At 39.7% G+C, this 20,066-nt stretch overlaps 2 protein-coding genes across 2 annotated transcripts in view; both read left to right on the forward strand.

Annotated features, from left to right (window-relative positions):
* Positions 1–4,190: 4,190 nt before the first annotated feature.
* LOC138857734 (uncharacterized) lies at positions 4,191–5,381 on the forward strand. The gene has a single exon (XM_070111417.1). It carries the CDS (start codon positions 4,191–4,193, stop codon positions 5,379–5,381), a length of 1,191 nt encoding a protein of 396 aa, XP_069967518.1.
* Positions 5,382–7,723: 2,342 nt separating this feature from the next.
* Positions 7,724–20,066, forward strand: part of LOC118680588 (uncharacterized) — a 30,493-nt gene continuing 18,150 nt past the window's right edge. Inside the window, exon 1 of the mRNA XM_070111418.1 lies at positions 7,724–8,551. Within this exon, the coding sequence (XP_069967519.1) occupies positions 7,724–8,551 (828 nt within the window). The remainder of the gene's footprint in view (positions 8,552–20,066) is intronic.

A 20,066-nucleotide genomic window follows, 5' to 3' on the forward strand; every position in this document is an offset into this window, starting at 1 on the left:
AATTTGGTTGATTTCAATTGTTTTGGATATATGTACATTGAACTTATTAGAGGGCGGGGCCACACCCACTTTTAAAAAATTGTGTGCGCACATGTGCCACTTGCTACTGCAGTCCTCTGTACTAAATTACAGTTACATATATTAATTTAATGCTTAGGTATGGCATTTTATATGTTTTCGATTAATGTAGTTTTGTGGGTGTGGTACATGTGTACCAAGTTTCATCAAGATATCCTAATTTTTACTACAGTTACATCTTGAAAAGACGGACGGACAGACAGGCAGTCACCCGAATTTCAACTCGTCTCTTCATCCTGATCATTTATATATACAATATATAACCCTATATCTAACTCGATTAGTTTTAGGTGGTACAAACAACCGTTTGTAGCAACATGTTGCCAGAGTATACACATTCGATTAGCAAAAATTAGCATAATGCAAGAATAAATGAAAGTTTAGATAGTTTAGAAAGTTTATTAACAAACAAAACGGTAAATAAAAGATGTTTTTGAATTCAATGATATACATATACTCGTATATCTTTTCTTTGGTCTTTTGTATTGAAGACGTGAGTAGAATTGGATTTAATTAATTATGTTGATTGGATTAAGTGAAAGTATGCAGTTTTATCCCGGTAAGTGATAGCTAAGCTAAATTATTAAATATACCGTATTTATAACCGGAATAAAAGGTGACTTTGCTGCAAAACGGTTATAAATACGGTATATTTAATAATTTAGCTTAGCTATCACTTACCGGGATAAAACTGCATACTTTCACTTAATCCAATCAACATAATTAATTAAATCCAATTCTACTCACGTCTTCAATACAAAAGACCAAAGAAAAGATATACGAGTATATGTATATCATTGAATTCAAAAACATCTTTTATTTACCGTTTTGTTTGTTAATAAACTTTCTAAACTATCTAAACTTTCATTTATTCTTGCATTATGCTAATTTTTGCTAATCGAATGTGTATACTCTGGCAACATGTTGCTACAAACGGTTGTTTGTACCACCTAAAACTAATCGAGTTAGATATAGGGTTATATATTGTATATATAAATGATCAGGATGAAGATAGGCCGATAGGCGACTGCACATTAGCTTTATCAATAACATTAGTAAGACGTGATTTAAGATTTAATCGTGTTACAAAAATATGCCATATTTATCAAAAAAAAATTTTTTTATTTAATTTATATTTTAAAAGTTTTATCGCTAATTTTAATGGCTAAAATATGAAAGGAGGACCGCTGTAAACAAAAAAGTTTTGGCGTTGGTTAGCAGTTAGTAATATTTTGTGAAAGTCATCAAGAGGGATCAAATTTAAACATATTGATCTTAACCCAAGACGAGGGAGAGCTCACTCCAGGAACGTTTAAATGGGTAGTAGTTCATAATATAACGTAATAGAAATGTGGATAGTATATCTTTTCTGATGTTAATTATTACTAACAATGTGTTCCCACTCTCTTAAAAATAGCTTACAATAAGCGTTTTTATATGTGTGCATGATAGATAATTCACGATTATTTACCTTAGTGAAGCGGGATTTATATTTAGGCAGCTCGGCAGGAAACTGTGTTTTGTCTTTGCCGTTATATCAACTAAAAATGTATAAGTAGTCGACCTTGGCTAGACCAACAGATATCGGCTTACTATTTATAATACAATTCTCATAACTCGATCTTGTACAAAGCATGTTTTGTCTCTACTTACAGACTTCTTCAATAAACTTTTACTTTCCAGTTCAACAAGTACCTTTATATTATACCACGTGACCACTTAAATAAAATAACTCTGATATATTATATATGCTTGTGTGCGTCTTTAAAATACTTGTAGTAACTCAAATATTCCATCGCTGCGTGAGGCAGCTTTTAAGAAGGAAATAAGCTGGACCATCAAAGATGCAAGATAAATTACAGTAGCAGCGACAAGACGTATCCAGCGACAGTAGTAACAGTAGCAGCCGTGCGAAAGTTGCCACTGTCAGACATCTCTGCCAGCAGCTAGAAACTTGCTGACCCACTTAACGAGCGCTGTGTCGTTTCAAAACACCTCTGTTTAGTTGGATCACGCGTTTGCGCTTTCGCTCCCCATTAAATTTTAATCAATGTTGTCATAATTAAATTCTCTGCCGTTTCTCAGTGCGCTAGCTCACTTGCGTCGCTCATTTGTGTTCGTAGTAGTGCGTTTTACTTTTTTCCATTTTACATAATGCTCTCGTGCGGAAAATTTAATTTGTCGCCTTGATTGGAAAGCATTTAATTGCCGCGGTAGCACATCTTTCGCTGCAGGTGTCGATGCTGGCGCTGCTCATTAATTATAATTTGTATACTCAAATTATTTTTTTTTGAATTTTCTAATATTAAATTCATCTTTTATTGTTGTTGTACTCTGTGTTGTTTTTTTTGCGGCAATTGATTTAATTACCGTTAAGCGTTGATGTTGTACGGTATGTGTGTCTCACTGATGTCGGAGTTTCGTGCAGCCCTGCCATTTTATGGTTAATACTATTTTTTTCCTATTCCTAGTAACATAGACGCGATGTGTGTCAAAGACAATTTTACCTTACGTACTTACTTCCTCTGATGAGCTCATTAGTTTGTTATTTTTCTTCATTAACTGTTGGAATAATGAAAATGAAATTATAGTGAAATGAAAGTGAAGGTTTTATCAACAATAACATAGCAATATAATAACAAGATGCCTTACTAGTTGCTTGGTCGAACCAGCGGCAGAGAGTCTTACTAGGACGAGAAAGTTTGAAGATTCACGGTCGGGATCCGTCATCTGAATTGTCGAGCATTTTTTTTTGAAATTATCTGTTATGAGAGTCAACATTAATTTTTCGTGGGTCTTTCATATGACGAACAAAAATTTGACGATTCATATTTCATTAATTCCTTATGAATTTGACACATCGGAATTAACAACAGGATCCAGTATGCAACACTGATTTGCATATTGATATTTGATGACATTTGATTGATGATGAAAAATGATAGGAATGCGGTTCCATCAGGACAACCCCAGCACACACACATCGATAATGACACACCGGAAGTTACGGAAGCCTTGTTGGGAGATTCCTATGGATCCACTTTATACTCCTGACCTGGCATGGAGTGATTAATATTTGCGCCCGTCTACGGCGAATGAATTGGCTGATCAAAAATTTGTCTCAACAGAAGCTCATAATAAACGATCGTCCCAGTTTTTTAAAAATTTGGACGAGTATTTCTATGAGAGTGGCATTATAAAATTATCTTCGCAACGGCAACAAGTTATCGAACCAAACTGTGTACATTTAATATAAATAAGATCTTTCTAACTATCGTAAACTCCTGCGAATGGCAGGCACCTTGCCGTGGTGCAGGGGCTTAGGTCGCAAGGCATTCTCGGCATCTCCCAACCGGGGTGAGAAGTGTTGTCTAGCACCAGCACCTCTCACACGGGTTGCTAGAAGCCGCATGCGTGCGACAACCAAGAGCTGCCACCTCCTAATCCAGGGTGTTATGCGACTCCCGTGCCCATTGGACGATTTGCAGCCAGGAGGTAAATTCGGCTGTATTTTAACGGAGCCTTCCCAACACCGGGCCGCCTTGGGAAGTAACTGTGGCCTTACCGCGTCAAGGGGCTCTGGCGCGGCGGACATTTCCGTTCCCCCTTTAACAGAATAGACCCGGATGCTCACCCTGCTGAGCTAAGGGTCGTACGAAACAGAATGAGCGACAACAACAACAAACCAACACAAAAAACCCTAAACAATGAAACAACAACGACGACGACACCAGCAATCACCAAATTGACAACGACAACAACATCAAACTGCAAAGCGACCGTTGCAGGTAAGAGTGGCCCAGGAGCTAGGCGCAAGTTCAGCTTCCTGGACGCTCTTTCGCCAGAAGAGCGCGCACTGTTTGAGGAGCACGCACGTGATGATGACGACGTGCCCTCTAGCAGCGGTACTCGAAAGGCGGCTACTGCGACGAGTGCAGATAAGGCTGAACCCGCAGCAACCTCCTCAAGCAGGCTCAGCTGCTCGGAGGAGGACGAATCCAAACGGGATGGGGCAGAAGTGCGCAAAAGGAAGAGGAAGCGGGGGGGGGAGAATGCCCCCTGAACCAGCAGCGGGATGCCCGGGTGGCCCAGATGATCCACGCAGGAGAGGCATGAGCGGTGCCACCCTAAAATGGTACCTCAGGCACTTGCAGGATGGCAAATCCCCAGAAGAAGCATTTAGACTCGCCACAAGCAGGAGCAGGGGCAGCAACCCATCTCCGGCTGCGAAGAAGCATGCAAACGCCGCGTCCGTCGCGGGACGCGGGAACCAGACGTTCAGCCGAGGAAACGCAACCCAGCCTGGGAAACAAGGGTGCGGAAAGGCGGAACCACGGAACGCCACAGAACAATCCGCGAAAAGGAAGAGCGGGCAGATAACGCCTCAAGAACCCCCAAGTTCAAAAAGGCAAAAGGGGAATCAGCCACCGGCGATCGGAGGACAACGTCCTGCTCCAAATCCCAACCCGGGTGATGGCGGTCAGCGCAAATACTCGGAAGCCCTTAAAGGCATCCGGATGGCCGTGCTGCCTCGCAATTATCCGGCGGAGGTCTTGGGGCCAGAGGAACTAACAGCACTGCAAGATAGCATCATGGATGAGGTTTACAATGGGTGTGGGTACACCGGCTCATTCCATGGTGTGTACTTCAGGTCAGGAATGCTGCTAGTCGACTGTAAAGACGAAAGGACGACCACCTGGCTTGCGGAGATCGCTCCGAAGCTAAACGGATGGAGAGGCCCGGTCCTATGCGCGAAGAGGGGTGAAGACATACCGCCTATGCACTGCATGACGGTATTCCTTCCCAGGAGCGCAGGTAAACCCTACGAGTTTGCACTTGGTCTCATACGAAACCAAAACGATGGGCTCGGTACATCGGCTTGGAGGGTAGTGGACAGCAACATTGAGGACGCTGGATGGAGGCTCAACATCACCATAGATGACGAGTCCTACAAATTCATCCGGAAGGAGGGATTCAGGCTGAACTTTAGGTTCAGCAGTGTGGTAATGAGGCCTTGGAGGCCCAAAACCACACCGGCGGAAGGAACGGCGGAAGAAGCAATGGTGGTGGATGAGGCGCCCACTCAGTCCAGTACCGGCACACTCGGGCAGGTTGCTACTGCTACGGTGGTGCAGGATGCTACAGATGCCGCAGAAGGAGCACCGAACATATGTGCTAAGGAGTGTGAAGGGGAGCTACCCTCCACACAGGAGCTCCTAGAGGGGCTGAAGGAGCAGGACCAGCAGGGTAACAACAAGGACAGCGATGACGATGATCTGTCCCTCCTGGAACCAGTCCTGTGACCGCCACTACCAACATAGAAGTTGCCCAGGTGAACCTACACCACGCGACAGCAGCCTCGGCTGTTATCGCGAGTAGGTTCCTTTCGGATAACCTGGGTATCCTATTAATCCAGGAGCCGTGGGTGTATAGAGGGGAGGTCAGGGGCCTCAATACAAAAGCAAGCAAGGTAATCTGGGATCTCTCATCTAAGAGACCCCGGTCTTGTGTAGTGGTTAGGAACGATATTGATGTCTTCTGTATTTCAGAGTTCCTAACGCAGGATCTGGTCGCGGTGCAGGTGAAGGACAAGGAAGGTGCAGACTTCGTCCTTGCAGCGGCATATTTCCCAGGGGAGACAACCACAGCACCCCCCAACGAAATTCACCATCTAATGGAATACTGCAGGAGAAATAAGCTCCCCCTCGTACTGGGGTGCGATGCAAATGCGCACCATGCAAGGGGTGAGTCTCTTCTTGAATTCATTATTAGTAATAACTTAAGCATTGAGAATGTGGGGTGCGAACCCACCTTCATTACCAGTACCAGAAGGGAGGTCCTCGACATAACTTTGTGCAATGAGCTAATGTCCGGGCTGATCTCACAATGGAGAGTTTCGAAAGAGCCCTCCATGTCAGATCACAGGATCTTACGGTTCGCAATGAAAGTGGAGGTCAAGGATCTCCTGCCAGTCCGTATTCCCAGAAACACAAAATGGGATGTTTTCAGAGAGACCCTAGAGTTAAATATTAGTAGAGTGAGGCAGGTAGAAAGCGAGGCTACGCCGATAGGACTAGAGAGCAGGCTGGCTGCGACTAACCAGTTCATAACAGACGCGTACCATTGCGCTTGCCCATTAAAGTCAACCACCAAAAGACAAGGCTGTCCTTGGTGGACAAGTAAACTCTCAGTGATTAGAAAATCAGTTCGCAGGCTTTTTAACAAAGCCAAAAGAACGGGCAACTGGGAGGAATATAGGCAACACCTAACAACCTACAATAAGGAAATTAGGTCTGCAAAAACGAGTAGTTTCAGAAAATTCTGTGAAAATGTCTCCTCTACTCCAGAGGCTGCAAGACTGCATAAGGCTCTGGCAAGAGGTAAGACTGACACAGCATTAGCCATTAAAAGATCCGATGGGACCTATACGACCAACGCAGACGAGAGGGCCATGGCACTCTTGCTTGAGCACTTCCCGGAGACTATTCGGGACGACCAAATTCCACCAGTGGTCGCACATAAGCCAAATCGCTCAGATTGGACAGCTGCAAGGAATCTATTCAATGCAGACTCAATCAAGTGGGCACTGGCTTCCTTCTCGAGATACAAGTCACCAGGGGCCGACGGCATCTTCCCAGCACTTCTACAGCAAGGAGGGCAAGCTCTATTGCCGTTCCTTGTTGGGCTGATGAGGGATAGCCTTGCGTTGTCGTACATCCCATCAACGTGGAGAATAGCTAGGGTAATCTTCATACCTAAGGTAGGAAGGAAGGACTATTCACTAGCCAAATCCTTCAGGCCTATTAGTCTCACCTCCTTCATGCTAAAAGGTATGGAAAAGATTATAGACAACCATATAAGATCGAAAGCACTAAAAGTCGCACCTCTGCATGCAAATCAGCACGCGTACAGGGTAGGTAGGTCTACTAACACTGCTCTGTACCAATTAACGGCTGAGATCCAGAAATCGCTGGAGAATAATGAGGTTGCGATATGTGCTTTCCTAGACATTGAAGGTGCTTTTGATAATGCGTCTCACGCAAGCGTGATCAGGGCACTGGAGAAGAGGAACGTGGAAGCTCCTATATGCAGATGGATTAAGGCCGTACTGCACACTAGGATTGCAGAAACTACGGTGGGGGAGAGCAAGATACGTCTTGGTACTACGAGAGGCTGCCCCCAGGGTGGGGTATTGTCACCCCTTCTATGGAGCCTCGTAGTAGATGAACTCCTTGAGTTGCTAACGAACAATGGAATCCGGTGCCAGGGGTACGCCGACGACATCGTCATAGTGGCAAGAGGGAAATTTGAGAACACTCTCTGCGACATAGTCCAAAGGGGCCTAAACCTAGCAAAGGGATGGTGCGACACGGTAGGGCTAAACATTAACCCGTTAAAAACAACCGTCATCCCTTTCACAAAAAGAAGATCTCTTCCGGGCCTTAGAATACTATCCCTTGGGGGCAGAGAGCTAGAAGTGTCGAGGGAAGTAAAATACTTAGGCCTCACACTAGACTCCACCTTGCGGTGGAATAGGCACGTGGAGCTAACGCTTTCCAAGGCCACAAAGGCGCTCATGGTGTGCAGGCGCCTCGCCGGCAGATCCTGGGGCTGCAAACCTAGTATCATCAGGTGGCTGTACACCATGATCGTGAGACCTATTGTTACTTATGGAGCGGTGGTTTGGGCATCGAAAGCAAAGCAGACTTCGATAGGCCTTCAGCTATCGAAGCTGCAGAGACTTGCCTGCGTCTGCGCCACTGGGGCAATGCGCACCTGCCCCACCGCAGCACTTGAGGTCATGCTAGAGCTCACACCACTCCATTTGGTTATCAATCAGACTGCGAAGCATACCATGCTGCTTATGACAGCAGAGGGGTATGGTAAAGGGAAGTTAATCTCGTCTCAACAAATGAGGGCCTTAGAAGATAACACGCCACTGGCCCTCCTTCCAAGAGACGGTATAACGAAGAGAGTAAACTTTACGAAAAAGTTTAAAGTTACTCTCGGCAGTAAGGCGAACTGGAGCGATTCCACACTTGACCAACTGCTGAGAGGTAGCACTATTCAGTGGTACACTGACGGCTCGAAAACACCAGAAGGAATTGGCGCTGGCATTGCGGGACCGCACACCAAGCTTTCCATTCCCATGGGCAGTTTTCCAAGCATTTTTCAGGCAGAAGTATTTGCCATAAGTCAGTGCGCAGTAATAAATCTCGAACGCAACTATCGGAATAAGAGTATCGCAATACTCAGCGATAGCCAAGCGGCGCTAAAAGCGATATCGGCCTATGAGATACGATCGCTATTAGTGGAGGAGTGTATAGGAAGGCTTAACCGCCTAGCAGCTTGCAACCGTATACATCTGATCTGGGTGCCGGGGCATAAAGGGGTAGCCGGCAACGAGCTGGCAGACGAACTTGCCCGCTCTGCTGCGACTACAAGAATGATGGGGCCAGAACCATACATTGCGGTAGGACCCCATACAATAAAGGAACTGCTCCGCACGGAGGAGAGATCGAGCAGAGACAGTCACTGGCAACAGACAGCAGGGATGCGTCAGGCCAAACTGCTACTGGGAGGGTTCAACCTAGCCAGGTTCAGAGCAATTATTAACCTCCCCAGAGACAAACTCCGTCTCCTTGTCGCGCTCTACACTGGGCACTGCAGGCTCAAGAAGCACCTATCAAACATGGGCTTAGCTTCTTGTGGCAACTGCCGATTCTGCGACATGGGACCGGAAACACCAGAACACCTAATCCTAGATTGCACCGCAATTTGTAGACGCAGGTTCAAGGCCCTCGGTTCCATTTTTGTGACCAGGGATCACATTGCCTCAATAGCACCCAGCAAGTATCTGGAGTTTTTCAGGCTGCTGGGACTTTGGGAATGCATGTGATGGAGGAGAGGGCACAATAGACCCTAGGTCGCAGTGCATACCTCATTTGCAAATCTAATCTAATCTAAACTATCGTAAATAAATCCTTCATTACACAACTTTTCGATTCTTTTAGGTTTATTAGGTTAGGTTAGTTGCGATAGCTCATCTCTAAGGTAAACATCACACTGGGAATGCTACACAGAGTTCTTTATGAAAGCAGAACTTTTTTTACGTACCGTCAAAGCGCCTTGCACCCAGTTCCTATCAAGCTCACATGAAGCCTAGACACCTTTTAACAAACAGCAAGAGAACTTCATAGCCTCGACCTAGCCATTTTATGCTAGACATATAACAAAACTACATCACAGGTTGAGCACTTAGTCTCCGCCTTAGTCTCAGTATTTGGAATCTACTAACGGTCTAATGAATTTTACGTAATTATTTTTCGTGCCAAACTAAGGCTTCGGAGAGATGGACAAAATTTTATCAAGCCCGAGGGTAATTCTGTCCTAAAGGATATTGATTATTTTTCCCTTGAGTCCTAATACTCCAGCTCTCACCGTTTTTCATTTGGTACCTATAACTAATAACAATAATTTTTGAGAGATGTAGCGCACTCCAAATGCTTTGAGTTTCCATAAATTTTCAAGTAGATTTTCTGGTTACAAAGAACTTGGCAAAAGTTGTTTAGGTGTAACCTTCGAGGCTATCCGCAACAAATAAGCAATTTCAGTAATAATTAAATGCAATAACCTTTTAATGGAAACAAGCTTTAAGCTCTACAAATTTGTAAACGAAAACTTTGGACGAAAATTGCAATTTGATTTTTGTTTTCCACTGCTAATTACGAAATAAAGAAACATTTTCTTTTCCACTTTTCTACTTTTCAACCAACTTAAAAACGATGACAAATAAACAAAAACAATGGAAAAGAGAAACGAAAATAAAAATAAAGCTAATAAAATAAGCAAGGAAGTTAATGTTGTCAGCGTGGAATTCGCAGCAAAAAGCGCTGGAAAGTTTGTTTTGCAGCTGCGACGCTTTTTGTCGTTCATATTCAGACCATACTGTTGCCGCTGCCGCCAAAGCATGTGCTGGCGTCTATCATTAGCCGAGCACGGAAAGTTTCATATTTTTTAGTTTGGAAGCCTTTCTCTGCATTTAATGAGTAAAAATTGTTTTGTGTCCGTCTCTTTCAGTCGGCATATTCTTGAGTATGCCTTCGTTTCAGATGTAGGCAAGGCTTTTATTTAAATTGTATAAAATTAGCATTGCAAAGAGTCACGTTTTATAAATAAAAAGTCTACATATTATAAAATGGTTTAGACTTGCTACCAATTTTTTTTTTGTTGCAGATAATTTTGTCGGTATGCTTTAAGCTCATTATGGGTATTTGAATTGGAAAAATTGGAAGTGATCTATATATTAATATACAAAAAGCAGGTCGGAACTATTTTATTTCAAATAAGAAAAACGTTAACTTCGGTTGCACCGAAGCTATAATACCTTTCACAAATACAAAGGCTCCTTACAATAACTTTAATCCGATCTTTCAGTTTGTATGGCAGCTATATGCTATAGTCATCCGATCTATACAATTTCTGCGGAGAATATATTGTTACTTTAGAAAATAAATCATGCCAAATTTCGTGAAGATATTACGCCAAATAAAAAAGTTTCCCATACAAGTTCTGAGACCAAGTACTTGATTCCAATTGTTCAGTTTATATAGCAGATATATGCTTTAGTGGTCCGATATCGGTCGTGAGCAGCTTCTTAGTGAGAAAAGGACAGATAGACGGGCATGGCTAAATCAACTCAGCTCATCATGCTGATCATTTATGTATATATTTTATAGGGTCACCGGCGTTTCCTTCTGTGTATTACAAGCTTCGTGGCAAACTTAATTTATCCTGTTCAGGGTATGAAAATTTGGAAACACGTAATTTAGAAGATGACGGAAGCTATTGTATATTGAGTAGTTGTAGGGTTACTGTTTGCTGATGATGACCCTTAGTTTTTCGCGTAGTTATAGTCGGCTGACTTGAATGCGTCATTTAAAGGCTCTTTAGCTGAAGCTCAAGTAATTTTAGCTTGAGCTCCCAAAAATTTATTAACCGCTCGGAATCATTTGCTTTTATATTATAGAAGTTCTGCTCCGCCAAATGTACATAGGTATAAGGATAGGAAAAGACTTTCACGGTTTTCAATGGTAAATATTGGGGCAAATTTCAAGAAGAACATAACAATCCGGTATTTATAGTGTGTGTCAAGCTATAATATTGAAAAATCGACGTTTTACAAAATTGTACCCGATAGTTTTAACAGTTGTACGAAATAAGGCATAATATTTTATGTAGACTTGTTATGCTAAACTCCAATATTGGAATTTCTGTGCTATTTTATTTGAAGATTTCGTTTAACGTGCTGAATTCATACGAATTCTTGAAGAAATATTTCATATTTTATTTGCGTTATTATATATTTAGAAGAGGAACGGAGCTTAATCTAATTCAGATATTATTTTCAAATTAGAGAAGTTATCTATGTTAGGCCTTTTGAAATGGTAAAAACAAAGTCATATCCCAAACCATCACCTGAATTTCGTGCAAGTAAAATTTTTTTTGCAGAAGTTAAAAATAAGAAACTTGGTTATTTAAATTTTTTCCCAAAAATTTTGAGCTTATGTTAAAAAATGTTAACACGAAATCTTTATTTACTACCAACATTTCCACTTAACTTTTGCCCACTGGATTCGTAGTTTCGCCGAAAATCGAGATAAGCCGTTTCCCCGTAAAAATTGAATCACGCCTTCCCTTAGATCGCCCGTTAATTATTTGTTATTTAATTTTTTGTTATTTATCTTCTTTTTTCAATTTATGGGATAAAACCTATTTTGATTTTTTTTGCTTTCAAAATTATTGAATGCAGTCATTTCGAAGCTGATATTATTGTTGATGCCTATGAAAGGCTACTAGTCGAAAACTAGAGTAAAGCGTAAAAATTTTATAACCAAAGATGAGTCTCGAAAGAGACCTATTTCAAAAAATATGCTTATTATATTGGGTTAAAAGTTTTGAAAGCCATTAGTAGAGATTATGTATGCTTCTATTCAATCGAGCTCTACGCAGAAATTAAATTGACATAAATTGTGACTAAACTAGACAGAATTGTAGAAGATTCTTCAGGAGCGTCACTTTATCGATAGTAACAAATCTTTTCTTGGAAACCATAACGAAGCATAACTACCACAGACAGGTCAGTTAAGGAATGAATAAGACAGACTGTCATCACAAATAGGTTAACAATTTCGTCATTAGCAGTATGTAAAGTTAATTAATTGCAGAAATATTTCAGTTAAAGGTGAAACTGTAGTTTAGATCAAAACTGTGGTAAGAATAATCGTAAGCCTTCAATTTTTTTAAACTTCCCAGATCATGCAATATAAGAGCCCTTTCTGAGTAGGAAAGTTGCTTCAAGTACTGCTTTTTCTCACCCGTCAGGAGAACTTCTCATACACATATTGAGAGTTAAATGCATTCAAATGGAAAACTTTAATTTTCTCACTGCCATTAATCAGTAAGTTACTGATATATTTTTGATCTTTATCGAGATGCTACGCTAAAGGGTAGTTTTTTTACGATTTCGAAAGAAAAATTTTAAATTTTCTTCTTCAAAGTTGCTTTTTTCTTACACACTACTGTACTCATCTAAATTTTGCTTTGTAAAGATTTCTTTTAATTTTGTTCCTAACAACTGCTGCGCTTGTTTCTCTGATGTGTTGAATGGTGGCAATAATTGTAAACAATAACATAACAAATTATTGTCTGTAATTATTATTAGAACACAGGAACAAAAAGAACGGAAGTAATATAATGGAGAATATTCGTATTTCTTGGTGCGACGCCAAGCAGGCAATAAATTGGCAACGTTACTAGCGGCCAGTGTGCACATAGAGGCAGAGTAGGGGAGTCTTGAAACATATGTATATGATCATAAGAACACTTGGATGTAGACACTACATACTTGTATATATACTTATATAATATTACATACCCACGTATAATATAAATAACTGCACGCATGAAAACCTCTCTGAAAGTTTTAAAAATATCCTGTTTTTACTCAAGCCAACTTTTGAACATATGCTGCTTTTGTGCTTGAAAACTGAGTAAACAAATAAGGGGAAAGAATTCAAATTTCTTGGCCTTCTCTTGATTATGATGGATGACAGCAAAGTGCGGCTGGATGCGTACATATGTGTGTGTATATCACGTGAAAGGCAGCGTGTTTGTGAAAGGCGTTGTTCATTTCTTGCTTAAAATATACATATTTCTGCTTTTGATTACTTTCCTTCATTTTTTACGCTTGCCTCTACCTTTTGCTTGCCGTTCCACAAGTTCATATAAGTAAACGACGTCCTGGCTGTGCAATTGACATTTTAATTTATGCAAGTGATTGCTTTACATAAAATAAATATTATATGCATATTGAATATCTACCGTTAGCTGTGTTGATATTTACGCACTTGCTTCCTTGTTGATCGCCTGGGAATGTCCTCAGGAGTTGAAGGTGTTGTTATATTATATATATATAAAATTCTTGCGCATCAATAGGAATCGATAATTACTTTCTAAGAATTGCTATAAAGCACTTTTTTGGTTCAACGAAGGATGAAGTTTTGAAATATGGGTTGAAAAGTTTCTGTTCTTTTTAAGCGAGTTTAATTACAGGAATGTAGCAAGGCATTAGCTAATGGATTTGAATATTTTTATTTTTTATATATAAATTTGAGCTTATATATTTTTTTGCTGTCCTCTATGACCAATATAGATTTCTCTGGTCGAGTCCAGGGTATTTTCAAAACAATGTCGGGGTTGTCTGTATACTAACACATCATTTTCAAATTTACTATTGTGAACTTGTACATACTTCTGATAATAAACATGTATCTTGATGTACATATCTTCTTGAGTTTGGAGTTTTCTACGGAAGCTGTAACTATGAGGTGAAGTTTAGAGGATATGTTTTAAGACGAGCCTCCTTTGTATCTAAGCCTAACTTACGGACAAAGCTTATCATTGTGTTTGAAGCATTCAAAGAGTAAATCTTTGTCTTAAAATCGTTTTGTTCAGTCATGGCGTGGTCTAGAGACAGAAAAATGTTGTTTGCTTGCAACATTATGAAAATTTGGACAATAGAGTAATTCAGCACAGCGGGATTTAGTACTATCTCACTGTCTTTTTAAACAACATAGTTGCTGTAGGTTAGGTACAAAATCCAAATTTTTAACTTGGGTCGCCCATTTCATCTCATGGGTGGTGAGGATGTCACACCTTTTATTTCTAAATCAACCATATTAAGAAATGGTTCATTCCAGAACAACACAAAAAATCTTGTTTGATTTCTATATACAATAGTTCGGTTCAAATTCTGTCTCACATTATGAAAGCTCAGTTAATAATTAGGCACTGGTAAATTTGATTTGGACTGAGCCATTTAAACTGCGCGCGTAATCCGAAATTATTAAAATGTATTTGATTTTTTTGTTAAACGTTATGGAAAACTTAGCTCATATGAAGTTGACGGTGCAACGGATTCGAGTTCATTTGATATATTGTGCACTAAAATTATTTGTTTATACATAGAAACGTATTCAAATTGTTTCCACATTTTAAGATATATTGATAAGAATTACTTATGTACATTTGTATTTAATATTTGTATCTAGTATATAGGAGTGAGAGAATGTGAGTTTCTTAGTAAATTAATTTTTCTTGGTAATTTTTAATTGCCTTAAAATCATGGTAAAAAAATAACTGAAAAAGGTGATATATCCCAATTTAATCAATTCAGGTAGCTGTTGTTAATATTAGAATTCAATGGATCCTTAAACTGCTTCAGGTTCTAACATATATATAGTGTAATTAAAATATCACACATTTTTACAAACCTAAACGGTTTAAAGTCAGCTGGAAAGTTGAAAATCACTACACAGGGTATATGATTGTACTAATTTTTATAATATTTATAGAAAATATATAACTCTCACACTGAACGAAATATTCGTTATAAGCCTTGTTAGAATAAAGAAAACCGTTATATGTGACACATGTGGTATATGGGATTACCTCACTCCCACTTCGTCGACTAAATTTCCATATTTCGGCATTAAACTATAGTATATCCGCTATTATACGTTTATTTAATTTTGCTATGATATCTCTAATATCGACAATGTATACTCGTATAAAGACAACCGGAAGTTTAAAAATCGTTCATTAGGTATATGGGAGACAGCGGCAGTATTGACCCGTTTTTACCTTTTTTAGCCGTATTATTAACACAAAATGATGTTATCTGAGTTTCATTAAAGTACATAGCTCACGTACCATCACCAATATATAATGAGTAAAGTCAACGGGATGTTTAAAAATACTGATGATAATTATATTGTAAGGTAAGGTTTTAAAAAATAAGCTCTCTTAATTGCATTAAGATTACTTACATATTGACCGATATATGTGATGTAAAGTCAACCGGTAGTTCAAAAGTTTTAATATTAGGTATAATCATCAAGTTCACCAAACTCAAATTCAAATTTTGATATATGTACAAGTAAACTGTTATCAGAAGAAAGTGTGTTCTGAATTTCAATAATATATCTCACAGATTGACCGATATTTTTGTTAAGATGTTAGTCAGAAGGTGCTTGAACAGTTATAGTTCGATTATGTGGAAAATTGTACACCGATTTATTCAATGTAGCTTGATTTGGGTACTTAAAAGTGAAAGAATCAGATGGAACTTATAATGGTGTTATATGGGAAGTAGGCGTAGTTTTTTTCCCGATAGACTTCGTTTAATCTCACGATGTAATATACAAATGTCAGGGGAGTTTAATGTAATGAATTTAAATGAAGTTAGTCTAGTAAGTCCATAGGTATGGAGTTTCGCCTTTAGGTGGGCGGTGCAACGCCGATTGTCAAATTTTTTCCAAAGAAACTTTATGATGCCATATAGTTGGTGAAATTAATTGCTTCCGGCGTATTTATTTAATGAGTTGTCGTTCATTTAGTAGTTCTCAACATAGCCGTTATATGGTATAAAGTTTTTTTAGATACATATATGCATTAAACCTATTAGAGGGCGCGGCGAGGCCCACATTTTAAATATTTTCAGCCCACAGGTGCCCCTTAAAAACCGCGTGTACAAAGTTTCGGGACGAGATCTCAATGGTTTATTTCGTATAGTTTTAGGTGATACAAACAACCGTTAGATGAACCAAACTATTATACTCTTTAACATCATATAGCGAGAGTACAAAAATATGTATTTAGAAATATTTCATCTTAATAAAATTTCTTTTCTTTGATCCTTAATACCTTTGGGCTTGATTTTTGTTCATTTTTACCTTGCTTCTTATTCCAACAAAGAATTTTATAAAACATTACCTACCGTTACTAATGAGATTCCTCAGTGTGCACCCTATTAGAATAATAATATGCTCTTACATCACATTTGTTTCGTTGTGCCTGAGAGCCTGTGCTTCCGTTTGTCGTATTTTATGACGAGAATAACGGCAATACCAGCAAAGCATACAGGAAGGAAATAACGGCACATTTTTCATCATCAAATTTCAAAAGCAAATAAAAGTAATGTAATTTAAATAAAATGCAGTAGAGCAGCAGAGTATCTGCATACATAATTTGTATTGGATTTGTAAGGGAGGCGAGTAAGTAAAAAAGCAAGTGATAGAAGAGCAAGAGATGTTTAATGAAAAAGCATTCTTACACAACAAAAGCAATAAGCTAAAATGGCCAGATTGGTAAGCAATGAATTGCATTTGTTATCGCATTTTTAGTCCTTTGTTCATTTACCGCTTTGGCTTGTGCGCTTTAGTGCCAGTCAACGTGTTGTTGTTTTTGTAGTTTGGCACTGTGTCCATTTGGCTGCTGTCATTATTATGTCAATTTAAGTTAACGAGTTTTCGTAGCTTATCAAGTGCAGCGCTGGCATGCTGCCATTGCACACCTTTAGTTTGCTATTCTCCCAGCGCCGACCCCTTGCGCACCACAGGGAACCACCCGTCCGCCCACCCATCCGCCGCCAGTGGAGGTGTTTGGCCTTTGTCATTTCCTTTTGTAGTTTTTCATTTCGCGCGCAAACAAAAGTCGCAGGAGCAGCAAAGCAATTGCAGGTGTTGTGTAAGCATAAGTTGGTGCTGGCGCTTACAAAGAATGTAAGAACGCTATTTGTATGACCAGTGTTATTTATGTGAAATTTCCGCTTGCCGTAGCATTTTTGTTCAACTGTGGCTTTTATTCGCGCATTTATCCCATTTTTAACACAGCTGTTGTACTTGAAATGAATCAAAAGTCAAATGACGAGCTATGGCAGCTCATTGTGGTCAGCGCACAGTGGTGACGTTGTGCCGTAAAATTGCTCATAATAATTATTTGAAATTTTTTATTTAAAATATATTATAGCACACTTTAACCCTCTGTGTCCCTCTCCAGGTAGTCGATATAACGGGTGTTTCTTTGACGTGTGATTTTCAGTAAGGCAATACTATTTTCAGAGTTGATCTTTTTGACAGCTGTTATTAGATTTATACTCAGTTTGTTTTGCCATATCGCAATGAATAGACTTACTACTTGATAACTTTTGCAAATCGTGCAAATGGTTCGGTTCGCGTGACGCATCGCGGCTGAGCTCAATATTCGACCGATATAATCGCCGAGCAAGTAATTCGTGCAATCATGGATCGGTTTCGCACCACGTTTACTCAAGTAGATCATACGCGTCCTCAGAGATGCCGTACAGTCCGCTATGAAGACGCTATTTCTGCTGTGGAGCAGAGTATCGAGGAAGACCTGCATGAATCCCTCCGCCAACGCGCGCTACAATAGGAACTGTGCCTATCCACTTTATGAAAATTTTGTTTTCGGGCTTACAAAATCCAACTCGTGCAAAAATTGAAGCTGAACGACCATCAAGCGCGTCGCATGTTCGGTGAATGGGCCCAAAACGAGATTGCAATTGATCTCAGTGTAGGATCTTGATGTGGATGTTCTCGGATTTCAAGAAGACAGCGCTACGACTTGGAAAAAAATATTCGGCGCGTTATTACTGATATTCGACCTAAATTGCTGCACAATGTGGTCAAAAATGGGACCTTTATTTTTATAACAAAGCTTTATTAGCATAACATTAAATTTTTTGCGTTTAATTGCTTTTTGAAATTCACATTTCTAAAAAAACAGCCCTTAGATAATAGCTTGTGAAACTCAGGAAGCGAGGACGACCAATTTCCGATGGAACAGTATTCGCGCTCTTCGGAGCAGGTTCGTTGGGTGAAGTCAATTATTTCCGATCATCCTTGATGTCTGGTGTTTACCAGCGGATTCAATTTTTATTGACGTTCACGAAATGATGCAGAGGCTTTCTCGGATTGCGCTTAAACAACCTCAAACACTAGTGTGAATCGGTGTCGCAGTTGTGCTTGTTGTCCGGAGTAACTAAACGCGTCATATTCACTCCGAAAGCTTTCTAATGCTTAACATTTCAGGCAGATTGTCACTCACGCAGTCTTTTGAGCTGTTTGCAAATAAGAGATTGTAGAATTATGTCCTGGGCATGGCTGATCAAAATCCAACGAAAGCGCTCTCTGACTTCACATGCTGCTTCCCTTCCAGAAATCAGAATCAAATTTCTGATATTGCTCTTTTTGTATTTTTCTAAAAATCACAGACACACCCGTTTCCACACGCGGTAAAAACAAAAGCTAGCACGTTTCGAAATTTTTACAATAGCTAAACAAGAAAATATACTATATGATGGTATAGTCATTTCAGTGGATTAGGATACGTTATAAATTTCACAGAAGAATAACATTCTATAAACGTTTTTAAGAAGTAATATTCGATATTGTAAAGACACAAGAAGGCTAAACTAGTATTTGAAAAATTAAAAAATTAAACCGGCGTTGAAATAAAGAAAACGTTTATTTTATAAACGTTTTAAAGAAGTAATGTTCGATATTGTAAAGACACAAGAAGGCTAAACTAGTAGAAAAATAAAGAAAAGTCGGGCAGAGATATTTAACGGGATTGAGGCTTGTAATAAGGGTGAGCTCGTGCAGCAGCTGAAGATTTTAGGCTCAAACATGACCCAAACTTTCAATGATTCGGCAGCATCATCTCGTTCAGGATAGCTCTGTCGGGCGGAAGATTCCTCCTATATATTTAAAGATTAAAAGTAATATCTAATTCAACATTTTTTAGTTTGTTTGCAGAGGGCCGAGTATAATCTGTTCGTGAAAATGCACTATCTAAATCTAAATTGTACTGTTTTTATAAAACTTTTAATAACAATTAAGTGGGTGCTTTTATTCGAAGATTGTCAGGGTACAAATCGTAACTAGGTTGAACCGATACCACTAGAATCAAACTGAAAATTATGGCTATGATACTTCAGGCAATTTTTCCTTCAATCATCGTCGGCCTTTAATATGCACCCACCTAAATTCTTTTTAAAAACTTCATTAAAGTCGGCACAGTGGCACCACTGTGTCGAACATGCAGTCCACGTGGTGTTGTGTATTCTCGTTTAAATCTTGCCAGAATGTGAGAGTCACAACAACCGACAACTCCATATCGAAAATCAAGTCACGTGAAATGAACTCGATGTGAATTCGCACCGCATTCAAGTGTCGTGCGCGAGGGGAGCGCGTGAGCGCTTGAACCAAGCAAATAAATGCATATAACCTGTCACGAAATGAATACAATGCCACTGACGTAACTTGACGCTGAATAACCACGTGGACAGCCAACACTGTACGGTAGTAAATGTCAAAAGAAAATATGCTATGCAACAAAAACAACAGCAGCAAGCAACACAGAGTACCTAGAAAATTTGATCTGCAGCGAGCGAACGCCACGGCGTATGAGTGATATTTTCACCCACGACAAAAGTTGGCGAGAAAAAAGTGCAAATAAATTTAACAAAATAGTTAATATTAAAATAATGCAAGCAAACTTCCCGTTCTGCGCGTGCTTCCGCTCCGAATTTCGTCTTGTGAACCTAAAGAAAGGAGAAAAAAAGA

This window comes from Bactrocera oleae, chromosome 6 (assembly GCF_042242935.1).
Source record: "Bactrocera oleae isolate idBacOlea1 chromosome 6, idBacOlea1, whole genome shotgun sequence".
NCBI lineage: Eukaryota > Metazoa > Arthropoda > Insecta > Diptera > Tephritidae > Bactrocera > Bactrocera oleae.

Bases quoted from the DNA above. Each gene is read 5' to 3' on its own strand.
- LOC138857734 (XM_070111417.1), top strand. From the start codon at position 4,191: ATGAGCGGTGCCACCCTAAAATGGTACCTCAGGCACTTGCAGGATGGC.